Source organism: Dasypus novemcinctus, chromosome 2, assembly GCF_030445035.2.
Source record: "Dasypus novemcinctus isolate mDasNov1 chromosome 2, mDasNov1.1.hap2, whole genome shotgun sequence".
Lineage (NCBI taxonomy): Eukaryota > Metazoa > Chordata > Mammalia > Cingulata > Dasypodidae > Dasypus > Dasypus novemcinctus.
The window spans coordinates 156,909,611-156,937,044 of NC_080674.1; the positions used below are offsets into that span (position 1 = coordinate 156,909,611).

Here is a 27,434-nt window from a genome sequence, read left to right on the forward strand (position 1 = left end):
ACATGTTTGTCTACTAGGTAGTGTGTCTGATGTTTGCTGAAGAATTCAGTTCTCATACAGGAATATGGGGTATTTAACTTTGAGTAGGGTCTTGGAGCTAATCTATTGCCTTCTGGGGAAGGTATCACATTACAGTAACAAACACATCGTTGTTTTAGAAATAGACATCATCTGTTAAAATCTACCACTCTGACACCATCCTAAAGGATATTAAGATTAATAGGATCTTGAACAACTGGTTTTATAATGTTGGCCTGTCAGTGTGGGTGTCAGCTGGGTGTACCAGTATATATAAAAGTAAGATGCATTTCCACGGGTTCAGTCTCGAAGAACCAGCTGAGCAATGCTCAGAGCAGCCTGGTAACCGACTTATGTCATCTTCACCATGAAGATAGCCACAGTGCCAATGCTTCTGACTCTGGCTTTTTGCCTCATACAAGGTGAGCAATTTGCATGTAATCTACGCCTCTTGCCATGCATCTCAAGCTAGAGAGAAGAGACTTGTCCTTGAAAAAGAAAATATATATGTATGCATATAAAATCCTTAAATATCCTGCTAGATACAGTGTTCTGAAGAATTATATATGTAGGTTTCTAACTACAGAAATGGCAAAAAGCTTCAGATAATCTAAATTTTTATCCATGGGAAATCCTTCCATGAATTCTATGTTAGTTATAAAAAGCTAATAGGTTCTTCATCTTCCCCTCCCCAAGCATATAAATTCATATTGCATATATACATGATATATATTTTGAATTTTAAGTGAGTAATATCATTTTAATAATTTATATATAAATATTTAAAAAACAAATTCAACACTAATCTGATCTTATTTTTAAACAGTGGAACCTTCTAGTATATTTTATTTTTGTGATTTTAAGTCCTAATGGATTGGAAATGTTTCTTCTAAAGGGTGAGGGAATTAGTGGGTGCTAGAAGGTAGGCTTCTACATTTTCTATTTGATTTTCAGGAGAACGCAGATTCCTTTGACTGATCTTGCTCTGGAACATTTACATTTTTTAAAGGGAAATTTAGAAATGGAGAGTCAGTAAGATCATTATACATAAATAATGCCCACTTTCCTAAAACAAAGTGTAAGTTTAAAGCCTGTTAATGAGATGGTATAATAGCCTTGTGACTTTAACTTTTCTTAACTTTTAGCAGATCCCTAATTTTTGTCACTGTAATGAGGAGACAGTATCACCAGAATTCAGAAAGCTGAATTTCATGTGTATATGCTATAACCTTCATACTCTATTAATTATATTATAATTGATATTATTCATATTAACTTTTTTCAGTTGGTAAATATGTGCATTATGTTATAATTTTAAAAAGGATCTGCTGTGCATTACTCTGAAAGGAACTTTTGGAAACTAAATGTTTAGAAGTGTCAGAAAGCAGATGAGTATTATTTCCAAAGTAATTGGAACTTTATGAATGACTGGACTTCTGTGAGTGAATATACTGATCTCTTAAAGTAGTGCCTTCATTTTATTTACCTTGGAAAATTTTAAAGTGGTCAAAAATAATTTGTGGTTTTACAATATGTTGCTATTAAAGCAGTGGAAAGACTGCAATGAGTGAATTATTTGCTTAATTTATTAAATATTTCATATTACTTTAACTCTGGTTTCTATATTTTTGTCCCAGATGGTGCCAGTGAGGATAAAAATCAGGTTAGTCCTGCTTTTTTCTGTTCATTGATTCTATTCCAAGGTTCCCTAAGAAAAATGGCTGTGGCCAATGCATTTCATATCAATGTTACAGACGTTATACTGATAGATACTAATAGCTTTGGTGAAAAACACAGTAACAGGCTTTTATGAATCAAGGCCTGAGTCACAGACACACACAATGCACTATTGATATTGAATGACTGCAAGAAGCAACCCGTCACCCCAAAGAAGTCTTTTAAATTCCATAAACAAATAAGGGAAATCAAATGGTGAATTATTAAGCTCAGCTTAACAGCTGAACAAGTAAAACACAATTAGAAAGTTGAAATAAGTTTTCTGGTAATCATAAGGCAAAAAGGGACTGTTTGTTTCTTTGGGTCAGTGAATATATTTGATTCAGTAAATATTCATTGAGCATCCATTCTTTGCCAGACACCATTCTAGATGCTGGGGAAATTCTAAGTAAACAAAATAAACAAAATCCCTGCCCTCATGGAATTTACACTGTAGTGGAAGAAAAAAGACAATAAGTAAACTACCAGAAGATATAATATATTAAATAGTCATTAGTGCAAAGAAAAAAATAAAGCAGGATGGAGGATGGGAATTGCTGGAGATGGAGATGGTATTAGTTCTCATCAGGATAGTCAGGAAAGTTCTTACTATAAGATGGCATTAGAACAACAATCTAAAGGTGTCGAGGGAGTGAACTGTGCAGAATTTGGAACTTAATGCAGACAAGGTTGAAACACTGGCAACTGCAGAGTCCCTGAGCCAGGGTGGTGCTTTACCAACTCTTACAGGTTTCTTGGAGAAACAAAAGAATCATTTTCTTTGGAACTTATATTTTCCATGTATTTGAAAGACTCAAGATAAAGGACCAACTATAAATATATGCATATATGCACACATACACACATTATGCACACCATTAATTCAGCACTTAAAATAGGGCTAGATATGATCAAATATTTGTTATATCACTCCAAGGCCATAAACATTAAAAGGATAATAAAACAAAAACTTTTCTATATCAAAACTCTTAGAGCCATGATTAAAATAATCTCTTGCTAAAGTTTATTGTAGCAATTTTTAAAAATCCCTACTATCAAAACATGAACTTAGCTATTTCTTATATTGGAATAAGAAGGAAGAACATAAAGAAGTAATTATTTTCTGTAAACCTTTCTGATGATAGTCTTTGGGTATTTTGTCAGAAATGAAAACTATTGATTTAGTCTTTCTTATGATTTTGGAACTTTTGCTATTTTTTAAGTTTTAGCATGGTGTTTTCTTTTTGGAACCCTAAAAGCTGTGCTGAATAACATGTATAAACTTGAGCCAACACAGTGTGGAAAAACAATGCAGTCATTTGCAAGGGTCTTTAACATATACATAAATTTGTCCTCATAGAAAGGTTGTTACGAAGCCCAAAGCAAATTTGCTCCTGCTCTAACACTGAAATGGTGTACTGCCAATTCCTGGGATACTCTTATGATGTCTGGGGAGGGACACTGGAAGACCGCAAGTGAGGGAAACAGAAGAACTTGGTTTCAGTGTTTCAGAGACATTTGAATGTGTGTGTGTAGGATGGGTGAGGATGGGAACAACAACAAAACAAAACAAAACCAAAAGCAAGCCAGGGGCTGGAAGTTTAAAAGTAAGCAGTTGCTACAAAGTCAACTCCCTACCCCAAGGTGACTTTTTAGTTTAAATATCCTATTTCAACTCTTCTCTATATGGTAACTGGGAGGATATTCTATCTTCCCCAGAGGAAAAAAACAACTCCTGCTTTCAATCTTTTAAGGTCTTCTCCTGTTTTCTGAGACAGTAAATTTGAGAATTTCACAACATAGAAAAATACCTGAGTCCCATCTTAGTTAATCTTGTTAAGCAATGAGGAAATTTCTTAGCCTTGTCTCTGGGCCTCAATTTGTGAATCCTTTTAGGAATCAAGTTCTCATCTGATTGTGACACTGGAAAAATCTAATTCAGGAATTACTCTGATAGATGCTATGCTTTTTCAATTAACAAAATTATTTAGAGCTTCATTTCATTCCCATCATGAGTCTTTGTTCTCAAACTCTCTAAGATCTCCCTCAAAAAGATGTACTGGTACTAAAGCCTCTTCTCTGATTCTGCGATAGTCTTTTTATCTACACTTTGTACAATTTTTGGTTATATTTGGCAAGCTAAACAGCAGCCTGCACTTGGCATAGAAAACCAAATAATCAGATACCACACAGAGTTCATGAGACCCAGTTGTCAGAAATCACTAGAGTGGTCCTCAGATGAGATCACTGGGTGGTGAGAAGAACTTTAGAAATATTAAGTAAGCAAAATTTCTAAGGGATGGTCTCGGTATCACTTAGTTATTCTTCTTCACCATTAATCATTCTGTGAGTGCTACCAATTGCCTACCCTGTTTACGAGGACAGTTTATGAACATCGTTATCCATTAGGGTAAGCACCATTCAGTAAAGGGCCCTTCTGTTTGCTTATCTACTGTATCTGCAACATCTAGTAGAGTACTGGGAACATTGTAATCTCCTAACAAGTGTTTGTTGACTTACTGGGTGACTATTATAATGATATAGTAGGCTGAATAGAATTTTATAATCAGTCTTTTAGAAGAGGTTATACTGCTGGTTAGAGTTGGCACAGACTACGTTTTATTGTTTTGTTTTCTGATAAAAGCATCACGAAGCAGGATTTTTTTCCCAAAATCCAAACAACTAAGACACCAAAAAATCTAGATTTCAAAAGCTTGTTATAAAGACCTACTGCATTTTCTAAACAAATAGGGACTATAACATTTTAAATCAGTATTTTACTAAGCTGTGCAAGTATATTATTATTCTAAGCCCATAGAAAAAGAATGAATGGTTTATGGACGGCATTTGATGAATATACTGACATAATAATATCAAATGAAAAAATGAATGAAAAGAAAGAATCCTCACTTTCAAAGATCTAGTCCACTGTCTTCTTTCCTATCACTTCCAATATTCCGAAGGCTAAATGGCTTCCACTTTTTCCCCTAAACTTGGTACAGTGCTGTCATTGGCATTTACATATATAAATCCAAACCAAGTATATAGCACAGCATGTCTTGAATGATGTCCCACAGGATAGTAAACCTTTTAGGAGAATGCATCAAAAAACAAAAATAGAAAAGAATGAACAAGTGAGTAAATGAATGAGAGAAAAAGAGAGAAAGGTATTACAGGTTTTGGGGAAATGCACAGTGCTTCCACAGGTCACAAGGTTTGATTCCGTGGACACGGTGGTGTTCATGGTGGTGGGAAAAGAACACAAACATGCCAGTGTAAAATGGGTGGGCCTTTCTTGGAACCTTGGAGGTGGGATATGACAATGAATGGCCCTGAGACCTAAGCTTCATTAACTGTACAGTAAATCTGCCTCTTTCGTAAGGCATATGATTAATCACAAGATCTGAGTCTTTTTCATTTAAGGAGCCAGGCTACCCTCATTAAACTCCAGTTTCAAGGAACCATGCTTGTTTTGTTCAAATGCTGGCTGCTGGTAGCCATTCATTAGGCCTGGTAGAAATATGATTTCCAAACATATCTAATCAAGGAATCCTTTTTTTAAATTTAACAACTGTCAAAATTTCTAGGAGATGGTATCTTCCAGTACATCTGTTGGAAAGTGTTGACAGAGGCACGTTACAGTTTCCAATGTTTACATACTTTATTTCAGTCCTCCAGCAACCCTTTCATATTTCCACAGCATTTGCTGTTAGCCCATGTGCTAGACTAGGTACTTTACATGTGTCATCTTAGCATTTTCCAATAATAATGTTAATAGTGACGATAGCAACAAAAATGACAATAATAATAAAAGAGGAGGAAGAGGAGAATCTGTTTCTTGAACATCTAATATGTACCAGGCAATTTCCGAGGGCTTTACATACTTACAGTAATAATCCTCACAGAACCTATGAAATGTTTGTATTTATATTCCCTATTTCTATGGCTAAGGTAACTGAGCCTTTGTGAGGTTAGTTTGCTAAGGCTATACAACTTGTAAATGAGAATTCTGGGAGACCAACTCAGGCCTTTTGAATTCAAGTCTCATGTTCTTACCTTTTCACTAATTGGTTTAAATTAATGCTTATTAGGTAATGTGCAATCTCTAATAGACAGGCCAAGTCATTATTTTTATGTTTTTGTGTCACTCAATGGCATGAATGACTTCTATATCAACACAGGTGGTGATCATCAAATAACATTGCTGAAAGAAGAACTTAGAAGACAGAACCTTGCTTGGATGAGATTTAAATAGCACAATATGTTTTGTCTTTTCTTCAGGAAACCTGCAGTGAATTTCGGGCATTGATGAAAAATGGAAAATTGTTCTGTCCAAAGACTAAAAATCTTTTTCAAAGCCCAGATGAAATAATGCTCATCAACAAATGTGTCACGTGCAAATTGATCTTGTGAGTCAAGGCCCTCTTTCTTTCAAGTATTTCAAGTATTTGACTTAACAGCTGCTCTCTGAAACAGTAAATGTATTCTCCACCCCCCTTTCAAATGTGTTTTTTTAACTTAAAAGGTTGAATATAAATACTTAACAGATCATTCTGACACCTCCCATCAGATAAAGTTGGATAATTGCCAACATACTGGAAAGATTTTAATAATCAAGTGGTATTCTCTAAGTATTCCATAGGACTCAGTATTATCATCTTTGATAGTCTTCTATAGTCTTTTGAGGATGTAGGTTCACTTTCAGCTTTCTGGCTCTGGGTAAAAAGAATTTCAGATAGAAAGTCAGTTTCCTTGGGCCTGTTAAGACCTGGAGAAGAGCCCCTTAGGACTGATGCCTGTCTGTCCTGTGGCAGCAAACTAGCAGAAGGATTTAAGCAGAATACATCTTGAATCTGTAAACTGCCAGTTCCTTTAGACATTTGGGATAAGACATAATCTTTTTAAAAAATACTTCAACATTTATTTCCTCAAATGAGCACCAATAAAGATTGGAAATATGATAGAAATAATGAACTTTTCTCTCATTCTGAATCACTATGTATTAATACAAGAAAAGGTGAAGACAAATTATTTGAAAACAATTACCTTTGTTACTAAAGCAGAGTGACCTGAAAAATGCCATAAAAACACAATGAAAAAATTAAAAAAAATTCAAACTTGAAAAATACAGTTTGTGAACATAAGCATGAATAGATAGGTGCATATTGAAAGAGTTTCTGCAAATTGGAAAAGGGAACTGACTCCCATTTTGACCAAAATATTGTATAAGAACAAATGGGCAGATAGTATTTGGTGACATAGGAATAGTTTCTTCTTACTTTTATCTTTTGCTAATGGTAGATTCAATTTTAAAAATGAAACATCTTTTTTCTCTACCTAGTCTACTACCATGTTTTCTCCTTTGAGGCAGGTCCTTATAAAATATTTAAGTTGATAGTTGATTGTGTTCAAGATTTTGTTTCCCTGAACCTGAGGCAATCTAACCTTAAAAAAAAAAAAAAGTTGTTTAACTATAGGCATCTTATTATCCTAATGGTCTTTCACCACAAACCAATTCATGTTTAGCATGATGTGTCTTCTAAAACAACTGAATTCCTGGGATACATGATTAATACACTCACTTCTCAGAAATGAAGGTATGACACCTTGCTCTTCACAAACAAAAGAGATTTCCTTTACAGTTTGTCGAAATTGAGCACACAAAGGGAGCAAAAGGAGCAAATCAGCAACAGCTCCATACTCAGGAAAACAAAATCCTCATGGTTTTTGCCTCTGGTCCACTCAGAAATGAACGAAAAACAACCAGAAAGAGAGAACAAAACCCTTATGCACCCGAGGTTCTACAAAAGAGTAGATTATAGCTCCCAGCTCCCTGTAGCTCAGAAAGAATTAGGATTATGGAAAGGATCATTTACCCTTATCTATCCAAAGCATTTTAATTTGATTTCTTTCTCTCCAATGACACCTCAAATGGGGAAGAAGGCTTACGTTGTCAATTATAAATCCCCAAACTGAAGTGTTCTAATTGGTTTTGAACAGGGAAGTAATCCTCAATTTCTAACCATCAACAACACTTCAGCACTGGTACTGAGCCAATACTATGCTTACCCATTTAAGATAATTATGTTATAATTGGCTTCTTAAACGCCATTCGGTATGTTTCAGGAGGTTTAATTTGACATATTCAATAATATTGGAATAATGAAGCTTTAATCACTTGTGTTGTTTCTAAAGAAGAAACTATGGGAAGGTGAAGGAAGGCAAGGCAAGATTTAGGGTGGGGGGATGCTCAGGGCAATGTGAATAATTATTTCTTACTCTCTTGAAAGCTGACTATAAATCAGCAAGTATATTATTTATGATAAAGTTTCTTTCTTTTTCCATAGGGTGTTTTTGATAGGAGGCTGAAATATGTGTATAATAAATTTGCAGAAAATAATTCAACAAAAATAAAAATGTCTTAAAATATATGACAGTTTATTATTTGACAGTCATTCACTCAATTATTAGTTTTGTTACCTACGTAAATGATAGCAGAGTAAACTTGATTTTGTAGCCCTGAAAAGGAGGGGATTACATGAAGCATGAAAGTACCCTGAAATTGCTGAATCACTTCTGTGTGGATATTAATTTGCTTTGTACGTCTCTAGAGAGTAGAACTACAACTAATGCAGAGAGGCAGATTTTTGGTCAGTGTAAATATGGTCTCTCAAACAGAGAAGCCCAGCAATTAAACAGATGTCATTCAGACTTATTGACAAACTGGCTGTTGGAAGTATTCAAGGGAAGTAGTTTGTTATGCAGTTAAAGGTAGAGATTTTTGCCTTGAGGAAATTTTCCTCCAATAAAGTCATGTTTGAGATCTTTTTCAGCACTGTGGAGAGATTTGTGGCACTATGTTCATTTCTGGATCCACCTCCAGTTGTGACATTCCACTTTGGACTGAGGACTGCACTATACAGCTCTTACACAGGACAAAATTGCATTTACTATTTAAGTCATTATCTCTAAATTTGGGGCAAACATGTCTAAGCTATGCTATTCCTTATTCTCTTCCAGGGAAAATGAAGCAAAATCACAGAAAAGGGCAAGGTATTTAGCAAGAGCTACCAGGGCCACTGTCCCAGCAAAGGTGAGAATATTTGGAGTGAGCCTGTCATGTTTACTTTAGAGATGATGCTTGACTCTATTTAGGGCTATTTCCTAATTACTAGGTCTTACCTGTTGTGAGGCTAACTACTTAGAAGGGAGGGAACATGGCTTAGTCAGGGATGGGCTAAATATCTGTTACAAGTTGGTTGTCCATCTGCCCAACCCATGAACCAACTCTCCAAAAAGGCTTTGGGCACTGAGAGATGCTGAGAGGTGGATAAACTGGTGCAATGTTCATTCCCCCAGCCATTTCTCATTCCTGTTCCCTGTCTTACCTCCAACAACAGTATTCCTGAGACTGCAGGACTAAGTTCACATCTCAGAGTCCTTATGTACTGTCTGTATCAGCTAGACAATTTACCCACTTCTGGGTCTCCATTTTTTCATCTGTGAAATGGAAAACTTCTTACATGTGCCATGTGAGAAACTAAGTTTAAAAAGTTGGCCATGGTGTTTAATATGTTAGCAGATATTTGATTCATTTATTCCCAATCTTCTGCCCTTTTTTGATTCCTACTTTCAGTAAAGAGTTGTTTATCATTATCCATATATTTATATCTATTTTGCAATTTGAGATTCAGGCTAATATTTCATTGGAGTAAAATATTCTGTGACAAAAAGTAAAAAATAAGAGGAAAGAGAGAAAGTATATTAATTTAGTCCATTATACAACCACTTCACTTTATAATGAGAAAATAATGGCCAGATTGGCAGAAATTTTGGGTCTGCAATGTCTTACTATAGGTTACTTACAAAGCTGGGGCTATAATCAGGTATCCTGACTACAACAACCATTACTGCAGGTTTCGTATAAGGCTTCTTCCCGAATATCTTTCTTTTCCTCCTCTCTTGACCCTGACATGCAATTAAAATGATCAGTCAAGGCAGAGCACACCCAAATTACTTATAGTATCCCCAGTCTAACCAAGCTACCATCTTCCTTGACAGTGTTTCTCAACAATGCCTGAGAACCTCAGTGTTAGCAATAATCCAGGTCAACAAAATTATTTGCCTGGGCTCAACCACTCTTACTTTTTTTTTTTTTAAGATTTAAAAAATTTTTTTATTTCTCTCCTCTTCCCCTCTCCCCAGTTGTCTGCTCTCTGTGTCCATTCGCTGTATGTTCTTCTGTGACCGCTTCTATACTTATCAGTGGCACAGGGAATCTGTGTTTCTTTTCGTTGCATCATCTTGCTGTGTCAGCTCTCCGTGTATGCAGCACCATTCTTGGGCAGGCTGCACTTTCTTTCACCCTGGGCGGCTCTCCTTATGGGGCGCACTCCTTGCACATGGGGCTCCCCTACCCAAGGGACACGCCTGCGTGGCAGGGCACTCCTTGTGTGCATCAGCACTGCGCATGGGCCAGCTCCACACGGGTCAAGGAGGCCCAGGGTTCGAACCAGGGATCTCCCATATGGTAGGCGGATGCCCTATCCTTTGGGCCAAGTCTGCTTCCCCAATCTTACTTTTAAAACAATATATCTTATAACCACAGTCACCACTCAAATGGTCAATTACTGCAAACATTTTATCTGTAGCAACAGGGACATTCTTTTGTGCTCTACAAAATGTATGGAAGCCAGAAAGCTTTATTCACCTTTCAAATCTGCCTTTATTTGCTACATTCGGACAGAGATTTTCTCTTTATGATCCATTCGCCTTCTCTTCGTCTTCTTCATGAAAAACTGATATATTAGTGGTATTAAAAACTATAAAATAGAGGGAGCTGATATGGCCCAGTGGTTGAGTGCTGCCTTCCCACATACAAGGTCCCGCGTTTGATCCCCAGCCCCAGCACCTCACAAGCAAACAAACAAAAACCGCTATAAAATACAAACACTAAACAGAAAATAAATCACACACATATCTCAATCCTAACAAATGTTCTATTTTACAATATGTCCATATCTTGACATCGAATTTTACTCAAAATGGGATTTTTAAGAAATAAAATCACAGAATTTAAAAACATTACACCTTTATGGTAACATTTTATGTCTGAGTTATAATTTTCATCACTAGATACAGTTCTTAGGAGTAATATGTTTTCCTACCTAAAAAATAATTCACCTAAAAATGAAGGCAGTTAAATTGTTCATGTGTCTTTCAAGTAATTTCTATCTAGATTTTTAGTTGTCTGCGTTTGAATGAATTTGTACAATTACCCTATGTTTTTGTTCTTTTTATTGTTCTCTCCACTATAAAAGAGAAAAATTTATTCACTTTCTTTGCTTAGATTTCTCCTGACAAAAATTAACACTGCTACCCCCTCTCAGAATAAGGTGCTTTATCTGTTCGAGATTTCCTCCTAGGTGATATCCTTTCTCTTTTGCATCATCATTTTCTTCTTCATTAGTGTGCATTCTTTTACCTCCAAGCTCTAAAATCCTCTCTGTCAACTCATCTTGGTGGTACTGTCTCCAAAATATATCCCAAATTTGACCCTTTTCAGTTCTTTCCAGTCCTTCAGAATTTATGGTCTCTAACATATTTGGTTTGTGTAAGACTTTTATTTTTTAATTTATAGATTGATTCTTTTAATGATTCTCATTGATTTAGGTTGCCAGTTTTATAGAATATTAATTTGTGTGTGTGTATCTGAGTTCTATATCTTGTTCAAATTGACTGATCACTTCAATAACTAGTAAGGCAAGTCCCACCTCCTAGTTTACCTTTTCAAATTTGACTTGCCTATACAAAGATACATATTTTCCATACATATATATTAAAAATAAAAAGATTACTGAGTTTGCAAAAATCCAACCTGAATTTAGGAACCCATCTGGATTGAGATACAACAAATTTATAAATAAATTTAGGTAGAATTAACTTTTTATAATATTAACATATCCAACTCAGGAGCTTATTAATTCATATAATTTCTATGTACTTTATGAACTATACATGGAGATTCTTAATAATTTTTGAATCTAGAAAATTTATACCTTTATTGCTATTTTGAATATATATTTCTATTTAGTTACTTTTGGTGTAGACAAATTCTATCCATTTCTGCAGTTTGATTTTATATTGAACAACTTTGCTGATTTCTTCTGTTAATTCTGATTGTTGATTATATTATTTTCTTCTAGGTAGTTGATTATATCATCTATACATAAAAGAAGTTTTATAATACCCCTTCCATACTAGCTGTTCCTTTATTTATTTTTCTTTCCTTATATCACTTGCAAGGATCTGGAGCTCAAGGGTTAAACAGTAGGGATGATAATGAATATCTCCGTACCTTCTCTCCCCCTATATTAAAAGGAATGCATCTCAATTATATTAAGTATATTATTTACTATAGGTGTTTTGTCTATAGACTTTAGCAAGTTTAGGGAGCTCCTTCCTATAAATTTGCTTAATATCTGTAGATCATTATCAAATATTTTCTCTGTAACTGTTGAAATAATCATCTGATTTTTCTTTTAGTCTATTAATGTAATAAATTTCTTGACAGATTTTCTAGTTTAAACCCATTTTTGTTTCTTAGGGTAAATCATACTTGATAAAAATATATAGTTAACATTTTATTTAGAAATTTTGCAACTGTCATAAACAAAATGACTCCATATTTTTCTTAATTATTTTTATTTGGCTTGGGACTCAATATTAAATAACCCTAAGGCATGGGAGTTCTGGCTACAGGTGAGTGAGCAGGTCAGCAAATCCTCTCTCCAAAAATCAACTATAAAAGTAGATAAAAATGAAAAAATTAACCATTTTAGCACTTTAGAAATAAACCAAAAATGTGTGCAAATCTGAGAATTATTTATGCTGAACTTCAAATAAGCTCAAAGAGAGTCTGTTGCATTCTTTCCTAGAGCTGCTACTCCCACCTCACCTCTCAGCTCAGTTGGTGTGGAGTTCTGCCAAACCTTGACAGGCTGTGAGGATTGGTAGCTCTAGGGCCACAGTTTAAGTGGGTTCACCTGATTTGCAGTTGTGGGTAAAAAACAAGCTCAGAGCTGTTTTCAGTAGAAGGATGTTGGAGGATGACTATTCGGCTGAGGTGGCAATCATAGGGCAAACGTATTTCTGGCTAAGGCATCAAACATGGGCAGTAGACCAAAGAGCTCCCAAGCAGTTAACACACTCCTGGGTGATTGTGGCTACGTGCATGCATTTAGCAGACAAAGAAAATCCCAATGGATAGCAAATGCTGTGGTAGATTTAAAAATAGCATTAATTTTGAATCCATCTGCAGAAGATGGAAGCCTTATTGGCTCAAGACATTTAAGAACAAATTATTTCCAATCATTGCCTGACCACTAAGCTACACAGACACAAGGGAAGAAACCTACAAAGACAGGGTTAAAATAATTATAATAAAAATTTCCTTAGTGCACCCATGAGTAGCTGTGCATCATGGGAGAGGAAGATTTCACAGATTTATCACAGGCAAGTTACTAAAAAGAAACAAATAAATAAAGCAACAAAAATAATATTTAGGGGAAAATCAGAATCCAGAGTTGCTGAAATGTATTATCTAAAAAGTCCAGTTTTCAGCAGAAAATATAACAGGAGATATGCAGGGTAACATGAATGTGTGACTCACACTCAGGAAAAAAGTCAATGGAAATTGTTTCTAAGTGTCCCCAGATACTAGATTTAACAGACAAGGCTTCAAAGCAGCTATTAAAAAACTCCGTTCAAAGTAGTAAAGAAAACCCTGTTTGAAGAACTAAAGGAAATTGTAATAACGATGAATCAATAGAGATTCTCAATTAGGAGCTAGAAATATGAAAAGAACCAGATGGAAATTCTGGAGTTGAAGAGTACAATGACAAATGAAAAATTCAGTACAAAGACTCAGCAGCAGATTTTAGATTGCATAAAAAGTAATCATCAAGCTTATATAAAGTTTAATAAAAGTTACCAGTTGAAGTGCAGAGAGAAAAGAAACTGAAGAAAAATGAACAGTTTTAAGAGACTCTGACAACAACAAGCATTTAAACAGATGTATCATAGGAATTCTAGAAACACAAGAGAAAGAGGAAGATATAAAAATATTGAAATAAATAATAGCCTTAAATATCCCAAATTTGGTGAAAAAAATAATCTTCATATCCAAGAAGTTTAACAAACTCCAAGTAGGATAAATATATAGTAGCCTGTACCTAAGCATATCATGATGCAAATGTTGAAATCAAAAGATAGTGAAAAATTTTAAAGTCTCAAGAGAAAATGACACATCCTGACAGGTAACAATTAAAGGCTGGCTTCTCATCTAACATAATGTATTTTAAATAGTGGAGTGACATGTTTGAAATACTGAGAGATTAAAAAATAAAAACAGCACTGGTGACCAAGATTCTATATCCACAAAAACTGTCCTTCAAAAATTAAGGCAAAATAAATACATTTTCACATCAATAAAATCTGGGAGAATTCACTGCTAACAAACCTGCCTTGTAAGAGTATTAAAGGAAGTTCTTAAGGTGAACAGAAATGACCATTTGATAACTTGTACCAATATAAAGATATGGAAAGCATCAGAAATAGTAAATATGTGATTAAGATGAGGCACTCTCCAAATATAATTTTCTAATTGTCTCCCAACCTACTTCATGGTGCATGCAATATTGTAGAAAGCAAACATTATAATTCTGCTTTATGGGTTTATAGATATGGTATGTATGACATTTGCACATAGAAAGGATAGAGGGAATGGAGCTTTATTAGAAGAAAGATTATATATTTTACCAGAATTAAGTATTAATCTCAAGTAGATTGCGGTAAATTAAGAAGCATATTGTAATTACTAAAGTAACCACTAGAAAATGACACATGTACCACACACTATCTATATATATATCAACAGAAGAATTAAAAGGGCACAGAAAATACTTAACCCTAAAGAAAATAGTAAGAAAGGAATAGAGATTCAAAAAAAGGCAAGAACCATAGCAATAATTATGTAAATGTGAATGGTTTAAACATCTCAATCAAAAGGCAATAATTGTCAGGCTGCGTAGGAAAGCAACTACATATAAGCTGTTTCCAATAGACACATCTTAGATTCAAAGACAGAAAAAGATTGAAACAATGAAAGAGATATCACACCAAGTATAACATTAGGAGATAGAGGGGCTATTTTAATATCAGATAAAATGACACTAAGACAAGAATGTTATTAGAGACAAATAGGGGCATTTCATAATAATTATATATCAAGAGAATTAACAATTATAAATGTATATGCATTTATTAGCATAGGTTCAAAATACACGAAGCAAAATATGCCATAAGTTAAAGAATAATAATTGGATATTTCAAAACTTTATTCTCAATAATTGATAGAAAGCTAAAAAATACCATCAAAGATATAACACTATCAACTAGTTTGACCTAAACTGAAATATAGAAAATACTCTGTAATGATTATGAAATACATATTTTTTTCAAACACATATGGTACATTCTTCAGGATAGACTATATATTGGGACATGAAACATATCTCAATAAATTTACAATAATTAAAATTCTCCAAAATAGTTCATTGCCTACAACTTAATTGAATTGTTAATAAACAAGACATTGAAGGTTCAGAAATCGGAACATATTTGAAAATTATGCAACACACTTCTAAATAACTGATGGGTCAAAGAAGAAATCATGAGAGAAATTAGAAAATAGTTTTAGCTAAGAGAAAAAAAACCACAACATATAAATATTTATGGGTGCAGCAAAATCGTGTCTAGAGCTTTAAATGCCTATATCAGAAAAGAAAGCTCCGAAATCAACAAACTTCCACTTTAAGATACTTAGGAAAAGTAGAGAAAGCTAAACCCAAAAGAAGCAGAAGAAAGATATAGTAAAGGTTATTGTAAAAATCAATAGAATGCAAAGCATTAAAAAAAGAGAGAAATTAATGAAACTGAAAGTTGGTTCATTGAAAGGACCAACAAAATTGACAACCTTTGCTTATATTGACCAAGAAAAAAGAGAGAAGACAGAAATGACCAAAATCAGGAATGAAATAGGAATACCACTGCATGCCCTAGAGAAATTACAGGGATTATTAGGGACTAGTATGAAAACCTTATGCCAAGAATTAGACAATTTAAATTAAATGGACAAATTCTCATGAAGATACAAATTACAAAAACTGAACTAAGAAGAAACAGAAAATCAAAATAGACCTATAGCAAACAACAAAAAATAGACCTATAGCAAACAGCAAAATTGAGTTAGTAATCAAAGAAAAGTCCACTCCCAGGTGACTTCATTGGTGATTTCCATCAAATATTGAAAGGAGAAATAATACCAGTCCTTTGCAGTTTCATTCAAGCAATAGAGGAGGAGGTGACACTCCATAGCTCATTCTATGAAGCCAGTATTATTCTGATAAAAATCCAAGATAAAGATATAACAAGAGCAGAAAACTACTGAAAAATAGTCTGTGTAACAAAGCTATGAATGACTTTAATAACATAGCAAACCAAATTTACAATATGTAAAAGTGATAAAACCATGACCAAGTGGGAATTTTCCCGGGATTGGCAGGTTGGTTGAACAACAGAAAATCTTTTAGTATAATAATACTATAAAAAAAATAAAGGAGAAAGCCACATTATCACCTCAATAGCTATAGAAGGAGCACTTGGCAAACTCAGAACACTCATTCATGACAAGAACTCTCAATAAACTAGCAATGAAGAAAACTTGGTCTCCACAAAAATTTACAGATAACATCATAATTAATGCTGAAAGATTGAATACTTTGTCTCTAAGATTTGGAGGAAAGTAAAGATATTTGCTTTCACTATAATTCAGCATTGAACTGGAGATTCTAACCAGTGTAATAAGGTAAAATTAATCAGTTGAATTTTTATTTGAATTTATTAATTAAAGACATCCAATTTGGAAAGGAAGCAACTGTCTTTAATTGCAGAAACATGATATTATTGTAGAAATTCTTAAGCATGCCTCCTTAAAAAAAGCTACTGGAATTAATAAACAAGTTTAGCATGGCTATAGTATACAAGATCAATATACAAACTCAGTTGTCTTTCTATATACTAGCAATGGATAATCCAAAAATTAAATTATTAATTGCATTCATATTAGCATAAAAAATAAACTATGTAGGAACAAATTTAACAAAATAAGTACAAAACTTGTACACTGGAAAATACAAAATGTTGCTGAGTAAAATGAAATATCTAAATAAATGCTGGTATATCCCATGTATATAGATTGGAAGGCTCACTATTGTTAAATGGAAATTCTCCCAAAATTAACCTATAAATTCATCATGTTTTCTATAAAAATCCTGGTGGACTTTTTTGGGGAAATTCAGAAATTGACAAATTGAAATAGAAATTTTGAAACAGTTAACAATACCTAACTTGAAAACTTAAACTGTAAAGCAACAGTGACCAAGGCAACATGTTTTTGGTGCAAGGCATGCATATATATATACTGAGAGGAATTGTGATTCCTTACACGTCTAGTCATTTAATATAGGATCAAAATGTCAAGATACTTTACTTTTTATTTTTTATTTTTAAAATTTATTTCTCTCCCCTTCCCCGCCCCCCCTCAGTTGTCTACTCTCTGTGTCCATTTGCTGTGTGTTCTTCTGTGTCTGCTTGTATTCTTGTCAGCAGCACCTGGAATCTGTGTTTCTTTTTGTTGTATCATCTTGCTGCTTCAGCTCTCTATGTGTGTGGCATCATTCCTGGGCAGGCTGCACTTTTTCCGCATTGGGCAGCTCTCCTTACGGGGCGCACTTCTTGTGTGTGGGGCTCCCCTACATGGGAGACACCCCTTCGTGGCATGGCACTCCTTGCATGCATGAGCACAGCTCATCACATGGGTCAGGAGTCCCTGGGTTTGAACCCTGGACCTCCCAAGTGGTAGGCGGACGCCTTATCCATTGGGCCAAATCCTCTTCCCGAGATACTTTAATTTTAGGAAAAATAAATACCACAAGCAAGAAATTGAACTTAAATCTTTACCTTAAATCATACATAAAATTTAACTCAAAATACTTTATAGTCTTAAATGTAAGAGCTCAAATTATGAAACTTCTAAAGTAAAACAAAAGGAAAATCTTCGTGAATTTTGGCTCTGAAAAGAGTTTAGATATGAAACCATAAGCATGATACATGAAAACAAAATTAATAAATTTTATTTCATCAAAATGAAAACTTTTGCACCTCAAATTATATCATTAAGAGAATGAAATGGCAAGCCACAGGCTGGGGGAAATATTTGCAAATAATATGGATGAGAAAGAACTTGTGTCGAGAATATCTAAGAATCTCTTACAACTTAATTATAAACAAACAGCTCAATAAAAATAGACATTTCACTAAAGATATATAAATGGCTAATAGGCACATGAAAAGATGCTAAACATCATTATTATTTAGGGAATTGCAAAATAAAATCATAATGAAAGATCACTATATACCCACTAAAATGTCTATAATCATAAAGACAGAAAATACCACATGCCTTCAAGGATGTAGAGACACTGGATACCTCACAAATTGCTGGTTGATTGTAAAGGGGTGTAGCCACTTTGAAAGACATTTGGCAGTTTCTTAAAAAGTTAAACATAAACTTATACAATGTGACCCAGTAAATTCAGTCCTAGGAATCTACCCCAGTGAAATAAAAATATATGCCAGCTCAAAGAGAAGCATGCTAATATTCATAGCAGCTCTTCTTAATAGCCCCAAATTGGAAATGATCCAAATGCCCATCAACTGATGAGTGGATAAGCAAAATGAGGTATATTTATACAATGGAATACAAACAAATGTACTACTAATAGATCTTACAACCTAGATGAACCTCAAAAACATTATGCAAAGTAAACAAAGACACAAAAAATGATTCAATATTGCCTGATCCCCCATATATATAAAATATCCAGAAAAGTCAAATTTAAAGACTCAGAAATCAAATCAGGCTGGAGCTAGGAGGCATAATTACTTCTTAAGATGATGGAAATATTCTAAAACTGAGTTGTAGTGATGGTTGTATAACTTTCTAAATTTACTAAAATACATATGAATTGTTCACTGAAAATTAGTGAATTTTATGGTATGTAAGTTATAGCTTAATAAAATTGTTTCAAAAACTGTTCAGCTTATATGCTTCTTCAATTTTGGTAAGTACAAATTATTATTATTTAATATGTTTTCTTTTTCTTGAAACTTTCTTTTGGGTTTATGCCAATTTTCATATTTCATTCTTTTTTCTAGGCCTATCTCCATTTTGAATAAGTTTTCAAGTTTATTAGCATATAAATACTCAAAACACACTTTCATATTTCAATGTTTATACAGTTGTTCCCCACTATTACTTATACTTTTTTACTTTTTGTTTTCACCCTCTTTTTCTCTTGTATCTCTACAACCAGCAACGCAGTATTATTTTTAAAGAGCCAGCTTTTTGTTAATCTTCTCTGTTGTTTTGGTTTCCTATGCCATTATTTTCTGTTTATGTTTGCTCTATTATTCACTGTAAAGTGAATTGAATAAAAATACTTAATTCTGTAATGTTTAACTTTTTAAGTTTTCTGACGACTACATTTGAAGATATAAATGGCTAACTCATTTGTTCTAAACATTTCTTAATTTTTCTATATAGATCTGATGGTTTAAGATTCTTAATTTTATTGTACAAACAGATTATATCTTTCCCCATTGATACATAATTTTCTGAGAGATCTGTGTATTTAAGTTATTGATATATTAACTTATTTTTAAGTTTTTAATTTATATAATTCTATTACATTCTGTTTGTGATTGTTTAGCATATTTAGGACTTGTATTATTACAAGCCCATGTATGCTCATGGTTATTATATCTTCATGTTTTCTTCTTTTCATATTACAAAATGTCCTTCTTTGTCACCTGTCACTTAGGTTTTTTTTAGGAGGTTCTGGGGATTGAACCCAGGACTTCATACATGCAAAGCAGGCACTCAACTGCTGAGCTACACCTGCTCTACTCTTTGTCATTTAGGATATATTTTGGAACAAATTCTATTTCTTCAAGTGTTTACATTGGTACTCCTGCTCTTTCCTTATTCATATTTAGCCGAGCATATGTCTTTTCTTATCCTATTGTTTTTAAATTTGTGTACCCTTTAATTTAATTTATTTTTTGTTTTCAATATAATGTTTGATAATGTATTTTAAAAATCCAGTAAAAATTCTTTTAATTTGTGAGTTTAACCTATTTACATTTATTATTATTTATAGTATGACCTGGTTCTCCCTTCTTTTCATATTTTCAGCTAATGCACTTGAATTTTTAAAACTTTTTTTTCAGTAATAACACTGTTTTTCCCCTTCATTTTAAAAGAAGCTTTAGTTTACATAAATGTTACATTGAAAATATAAGAGATTCCCATGTAAGCCACCCCTCCCCCTCCCACACTTTCCCACTTTCCCCCATTAACGGCAACTTTCATTAGTGTGGTACAGTTTGTCACATCATTTTGTTACAATTGGTGAACACTTATTGAAGCATTGCTACCAACCATGATCTATAGTTTACATTATGATTTATACTTTGCACCACACAATTTTATAGGTTTTGACAAAATATTTAATGGCCTGTATCTGTCGTTTCAATATTATGCAGAACAATTTCAGTGTCCCCCAAATTTCCCATGTTACACCTATTCTTCCCTCTCACTCTTCTCAGAACCACTGGTGACCATTGTCTTTATAACTATGTTACAAGTTTTTCCATTAAGCCCAAAGTAGACTTATTATTAAAACTTATTTTTAAATTGCTTTCTTCCTTCCAGCTTTTTTTGACAATGATTTAAATGTTACATATCTATTTTTGTTCATATTATGGCCACCCTTAGCCAAATATCCATATTTATAATTATTTAGCACTATTACTAATATCTATATCTGTTGACCATCTAAATCTCCTCCTCTACAATGTGAGAATTTTAGTCTGCTCTCAGTTGATTTTGTTACCCCCTTACCCTCCAAACCTTCACAAGTTGTTAGTGACTAGAATTTTGCTATGAAATGTTATGGACATTTCTCTTTTATCTTTCATTTTTTATTAATCATAGGATTTATTTTCCTATTTCTTCAAATATTTCTTTTTATATAGTTTCCCTCCTTTTGGGGATTTCTATCCTTTGTATCCTCTAACTTTCCTATTTAATTTTTTATTTTCTTCTTATTGCCTTCTAGGAGAGTCCTCTGAGCTGAAATTCTGGTTCATAAATTTCTTAGATATTTTATCCATCCTACTTTTATTCCTTATAGTATTTTATTTATTTCCATTTCAGTATTTACACTTTCATTGTTTTTCCTTTAAAACTTATTTTCCTGATTCTTATTGAAAATACCTTATCTTTCTAGATCATAGACTTTTCAACAACTATTGTCCTGCATGTTCCAATAATTCTGTTTCATTTGATGAATGTTTCTCAGTTTGCTGTTTTTATTTTGTTGGTTACTCCTCAGACATCCAGGTAGTTTATCTAAAAGTTTCCATAATGGCTTTGGTTATTTTTTTCCTGGAAAAGTCTATTAGATAATGTTTAAGGCTGCCAGGTTTCAGTAGGTGCCCCTCCTTGTGAGTGTAAGGATGCGAGAGGGGGTAAGACCCAGAGCTGAAGGTTCTGGAACTGGTATTGCCCACTCCAGTTTGCTACCACTCTACCAGATCAGGAAATCATCTGTAAGACCCGGAAATTGTCAAATTAGGAAAAGGTGTCCTTTGTGGGTATAAGCCACTAGCCTCTGGAGTTTGGAGGGTGAGGAGCAGGAGTAGTAAACGCTCACACCTATACTCATCACCTACCAGCTGGGCGTTACGTCTGCCCTGTCATTACACTGCCAACACCTGTGACCTGGTGTGCTGCTGTTGATTTTCTTGTAAATGGGAATAACAGTGATTGCCCTGAGTTAATTAATTTGATTCATAATTTCCTTAAACTTATGTAGTTCATAAGAAATTATTTTTAAGAGAAAACCAGCAGGTCTCCTGCTTGTTCCTTATACTCCAGCTACACTTTCTTTCTAACCCTTGAACAGGACAATCTAGTTGCTACTGCAAATCCATTGCAATCTCAGTTCTCTGTGCCTAGAATACTCTGCCCTCATATCTTTGATGATTGGCTCCTGCTAGTTAATCTCATCTTACCTCAAATGTCACCTGTCTTTCCACTTTAAAAGAGCCACTATTCTAGCGACTACCTTTTTGCTCAGTTTGCTCTTTTTATAGCACTTCCCATAATCTAAAGTGATAGTATTTATTGTCTGTCTCTTTCCATTGAAATTTAAGCTCTTTAGAGCATTATGCAGTTCCTATTTTTCATTGTGGAAATCCCAGAGTCTAGTAGAATGCGTGGAGCCTAGAAAATGTGAAAATTAAGGAATGAATGAATGAATGAAATAACATTCATTGCCATATGGCCGTTACTTCTGTTTTCACTCTATTTTTAACTTCTTCCTAACATATAGCATGAATAGTGCAGTATAATTTCTAACAACTGTTACATATCTATTATTAAAATATTTTCTTATGATGATATGCCACAAAATTTATTTTGCAATGTTATATCATGAAAATAATCTCCAGTTTTATTCTTTTGTTTTAGATAGAAGGTAAATTCAAGTTATATCTGCCTTATTGCTATCTTTTGTCACAATAATGAGTTGCAAATTAAAGAATAATATCATATTTGAATGATCAAAAATGCTTCATAAGTATTCATTTGGTCCATACAAGTCTGTATCATAGATGTGGTGTGAATTCCCATTTTGCATATTAGGAAAGTGTGGTTCAGAGAGGTAAAGTGGTAGGTGGCAGATCTGATATTTGAATGCTGGTGTTTAGTTATTTCCTGGTACAGGTTTTTTTTTTTTTTTTCTCACCTTACAAGTTTGTTCCTAAGTATATGTCATATTATTAGAACAGAGATTTTGAGATTTCTTCCATCATCCCTAAAAGATGTTTAGCTTTCTTTGCTTGATTGTTAATGGGGGAAATAGTGGGAGGGGGAGGACAAGGTGGGTTATGGGAATCACCTGTATTTTTGATGTAACATTTATGTAATCTAAAGCTTCTTTAAAAATACAGAAAAACAAAACCAACACAACAGCGACAATAACAAGAAATAGCTATGATGTACCAGGCACTGTTCTAAGTGGTGTGCAAATGTTAACACATTTAAATCTCCTTATGATCCTGGGAGTTGGTAATATGATGCTCATTTTGCAAATGAGGAATCTAAAGCAGAGAGAGTTTAAGTAACTCACCTAAATCACGTAGGTAGTAAATGGTGATTTGAATTTTGAACACAACAGTCGTGCTCTTAACTCTAATCTATAACAGAAATTTTATTACAGCTTATATAGTATACAGCTTAATAGTTTACAGAGTGCTTTCATATCTGTTATCTATTTGACTTCACTACCACTCTGTGGAAAAGGCAGACAGGATTTGATGGGCAAACAGTATATTAAGTTTCAGAGAGGGCATTTGGCCTAGATCATCCAGCCGACAAAGTGGCTGAAATCCTTTCTTCTGAAATAAAATTATATCTTCTTTTCTTTGAACTGTGTTCTATTAATGTTTATGTACCTGAGGATTATTTCATTTCTCATTTTTGATGTTCCTTGATTATATCTGTTGCAGCTGAACTGTAATGATTTCATTAAGGGAGAAAAAGATGGGGATTTTATCTGTACCTTTGATAATGCACCTGTTTGTGGCACAGATGGCAAAACATACAGCAACAGATGTGCCCTGTGTGCAGAGAATGCGTGAGTATTTTCTGAAGCAGCTTTCTCCCTATAGCATGTTCTATTTACAATTACATGACACATGTTTTCCTACAGTCTTTAAGATAACAATCCACTTTATGAGTTAGCTATAGATAAACTAATACTGTAAGTTCTTTAACTATTGGTAAGAAAAAAAATCTATATAATTAGGGTAACACTTTATATTTTTCAAAGCACTGATGTGTGATTTATCAGATGCTTTCCTTTGTCTGTGAAGAGGAGAGGAAAGATATATGTATCTACACACACACATACACATCATATATATACCTACACATATATACATATATACATACACACATCTATCTTTTTATCTATCTATCTATCTATCTATCTATCTATCTATCTATCTATCTATCTATCTATATCTATCTATCTGGGAGTATATCTTTTTTCCCCACCGGGAATGATTTAATCATTAAATGATGTTTATTAAGTGCTCAGGAATTTATATTAGAGTAGACAATTGAGACTTTCAGTACTGAGCTTCTTCCAATCAACCTATTTGGTGCTTTGCTAAAGTATCTCATTGTCCTATATTTTGTCCCCATTTTGTTCTTTCTCCACCCTCACTGTTATGCTTGACTATTGTTTACATTCAACTAAGCAAGATGGCATACCTGCTTTGCTGGTTCTGGCCCATGACCTCAATCTTGTTTTGTCTGCTGTTCAGTTTTTGCAAATATAATAACCAGTGTTTGAGAATGCTACTAAGGGATAAAATGAATATTAATTCTTCATAGTTCTTCAAGCTTTATCTCAACTTGTGATAAGTGTTATCACCAAAATATAACTGAATTAAATCACTCTGATCCCTCACATGACTGTGTATTCAGAATTACTCTAAAATTATGCCTTCATCTCTCACTGAGTCACTATACAGAAACAGAAAACAAGAATAGACATATATAGGAAGAACATGTAGGTTTTTATTTCATATAAATTTTCTTACATTTCTATGAGCACACTGTACATTTGATTCTCACTAGTCTTATGTGGGGAATCTTGTGATAAATTCTCTGAATGTCTGGGCCAGAAGAAAGCTTCTCTCCCCTAATTTCTGGTATAATTGTTTTCACTGACAATAGGGTTCATTATCCATTGTGTTTTCTTCTTAATTCTGGCTGTTAGAAGGCTCTGCAATAACATTTGAATTAAAATTTTATAATTCCCTCAGCCGGTATCTTTTGATATAACTTTTATCTAGTCACTTTTAAGTACTTACTTGTTTTCCTTATTTTTTTAATTGTATTTGTCATTGAATATAAGCTACTTTATTTTTAGAATATAGGGAGTGTATCTTACATTTTTGGTTTTCTGTTTTGAGATATACTTTAAAGCTCTGCTAAAGGAAACAAAATTATCAGGACTTGATGTATTCTTCATGAAAAATAAAATGCTAGTCAGCATACCCCAAATGAAGAGTTGTATAGTAGGATGCTAAAGTATACAAATTTGAATTTTTTAATTTAAAACAACAGCAGCAGTAACAACAACAAAGGTTCCTGGTGCACATCTAATGACTAGTTATGAGCCTTACCCTTTTCCCACAATTCTATAGCAGACTCCCGTAGATTGAGGAAAAAAGAGATTTTTGGAAAAGATACTTATAGTTTTCAATCTTCACAACCCATCAAGGTGATTCCGTTTCTTTGACTCCAAGTTATAGACATAGTCTCTCATTAGAAAGAATAAGTAAAGAAAAGAATGCAATGCGAGACTGTTGTCAGGAGCAAAGAAAATCAAATGAAGTTAGATTTGTATGGTGGGACGATGTGTGATTTTAAACTGCTACTTCTTTTGATTCCAGGAAGACCGGGTCCCATGTTGACGTAAAAAGTGAAGGGGAATGTGAGAACAGCAATTCAAAAGAGGTGAGGGCAAAAGTCAGCTGCTGGGAAACAGGGCGGGCTGACATCAAACAGAGAGCAGAAGCTGGCCTCGCCCTTCCTGGGCAGAGTGTTCAGAAGAAAGTAATTCTTGCTGGCTTGAAATGGAATACTGCGTGTTTATACCAAGAAACAATTGGTGACTCCTGAAAATGGATCAGGTTACTTTGATAGATCTTTCAGCTCTATTTCTGCTTTCTTTTGAACACAAATGAAAAAAATAAAAATCAAAAGGAAGCTGGATGTATAGTAATAAGGCACTGAATTTTAGTCATTAAACCTGAGGTGAAGCCCCAGCACTGCCTCTTGCTGATAGGAGAACTTCAACTAAGTATTACAATTAAAATGGTGAATTTCAAGTTCCTTTCCCTGTTCCTCAGGATCTATGCAGTGCTTTTCGGCCCTATGTGAAAGATGGAAGACTTGGATGCACAAGGGAAAATGATCCGGTTCTTGGTCCCGATGGGAGGACACATGGCAATAAGTGTGCGATGTGTGCTGAATTGTTGTAAGTACCAGCATTCCTAAGCAGGTGAAGCCCATGACGATGCCATGGGCTCCTGTCCTGAGAACTACTCTGAAGAACGAGAGCCCTTTTCTTTGAAGCAAGCAATCCTCTGCCTTCGTAATGTGGAGCAAACCTTACTCCTAGAGTGGTTCATTTCATTGTTTTACTGATGTATATCATTCATACATGAACATCCATAAACAATAAGTGTATGGTAAAGTTGTGAACTTATGAAGCAAACATGCATGTTGTCACACAGGGCTCCCATACATTACCTACCACCATCACCTTGTATTGTTGTGAAAATAGTGTTACAAACTATGACAGAGCATCCTTTCTTTTACTTCATATCATCTACTGAAGCTTCTCAAAATGAATGATAAAGTGATTATGTTATTAAACTCAAGACTTTTAAATACTGAAGGGATCTAATTAAAAATAATGCCATATGGCTGGATTCATTGTAAGTATGAAAAGTGGAATGTTATGAAAAGGAAGAGCTATTGGGTTATTCTTTCACTCAAAAGTCTTTCCCTGTCCCAAAGACGCCTCCATCTCTCATCTCCTGCGTTCCTCGAACTTCTTTAGACACTGAGACCCAGATGTGAATAAGATCCAATGAGCCTTTCATAGTCTGGCTGTTAAACAAGATGACTCTCTAATCTGTTTGTCAACAAGCTTTAAAATACTCAGTTTAAATCATTGGAGTTTTAAAATCAGGACAGAGAAAGATTTAACAGATTAGTAAATTTCACAACTGTCTTTTAAAAAGTTCAAGAGCATGTCCTATTAGGCTCACAAAACAGTGATTATAGGTGGCTTCTGGACAGGAAATCAGCTTGATTTCCTCTTTCTTATCTAGTAGACATGTGCTTTTAGTGTTCAAACCTGCCCTAATTCTGTGGTTTTCTCTTTATTTTCATGTACTACGTGAAAAAGAGAAATTGGCCCCCCTGTCTCTTGTGGTTTCTTCCTCTGCAGAACCTTATCTCTAGGATTAGGCAACAATTAGATACTAGATATGAAAAGGCTTGGAAGCTCTGAAGCATAATTCAATAAAAGTTTTATTAATGTCCATGCTTTTACCCAAAGGCAAACAAATACTTTACAAGGTACAAAACTATACGTAAGGGTGTGGACGGTACTTCCTCAAATGTTCTGTGTGGTTTCATCCTTGTCAACACATTGTTTTGAAGCTTTCAGTTCTGCCTGTTAAAGGGAATTTTCCTGTTAATCTTTGGTTTGTCAATCATAGCGTTACACCCATTTAATTTTATAGACAAAGCTACTGATTGACTGTCAGTGAGTCAGTTTCACAGCCTTCCTTATCTTTGGCAATTTTGCTGGCTCAGACATTGAAGAGAGGGGATTGCTTGTCTCTTGTAAGTGGATTGGTTT

The 27,434-nt window shown here is 34.1% G+C and overlaps 1 protein-coding gene across 3 annotated transcripts in view; it reads left to right on the forward strand.

Moving 5' to 3' along the window:
• Positions 1 to 326: 326 nt before the first annotated feature.
• Positions 327 to 27,434, forward strand: part of SPINK5 (serine peptidase inhibitor Kazal type 5) — a 72,171-nt gene continuing 45,063 nt past the window's right edge. For all 3 annotated transcript variants that reach the window (XM_012523340.4, XM_071210583.1, XM_071210584.1), the window contains exons 1-7: positions 327 to 440; positions 1,656 to 1,681; positions 6,016 to 6,143; positions 8,755 to 8,827; positions 23,491 to 23,618; positions 25,450 to 25,513; positions 25,909 to 26,036. In XM_012523340.4, coding sequence (XP_012378794.1) covers positions 386 to 440; positions 1,656 to 1,681; positions 6,016 to 6,143; positions 8,755 to 8,827; positions 23,491 to 23,618; positions 25,450 to 25,513; positions 25,909 to 26,036 — 602 coding nt within the window. In that variant the 5' untranslated portion in view covers positions 327 to 385. The remainder of the gene's footprint in view (positions 441 to 1,655; positions 1,682 to 6,015; positions 6,144 to 8,754; positions 8,828 to 23,490; positions 23,619 to 25,449; positions 25,514 to 25,908; positions 26,037 to 27,434) is intronic.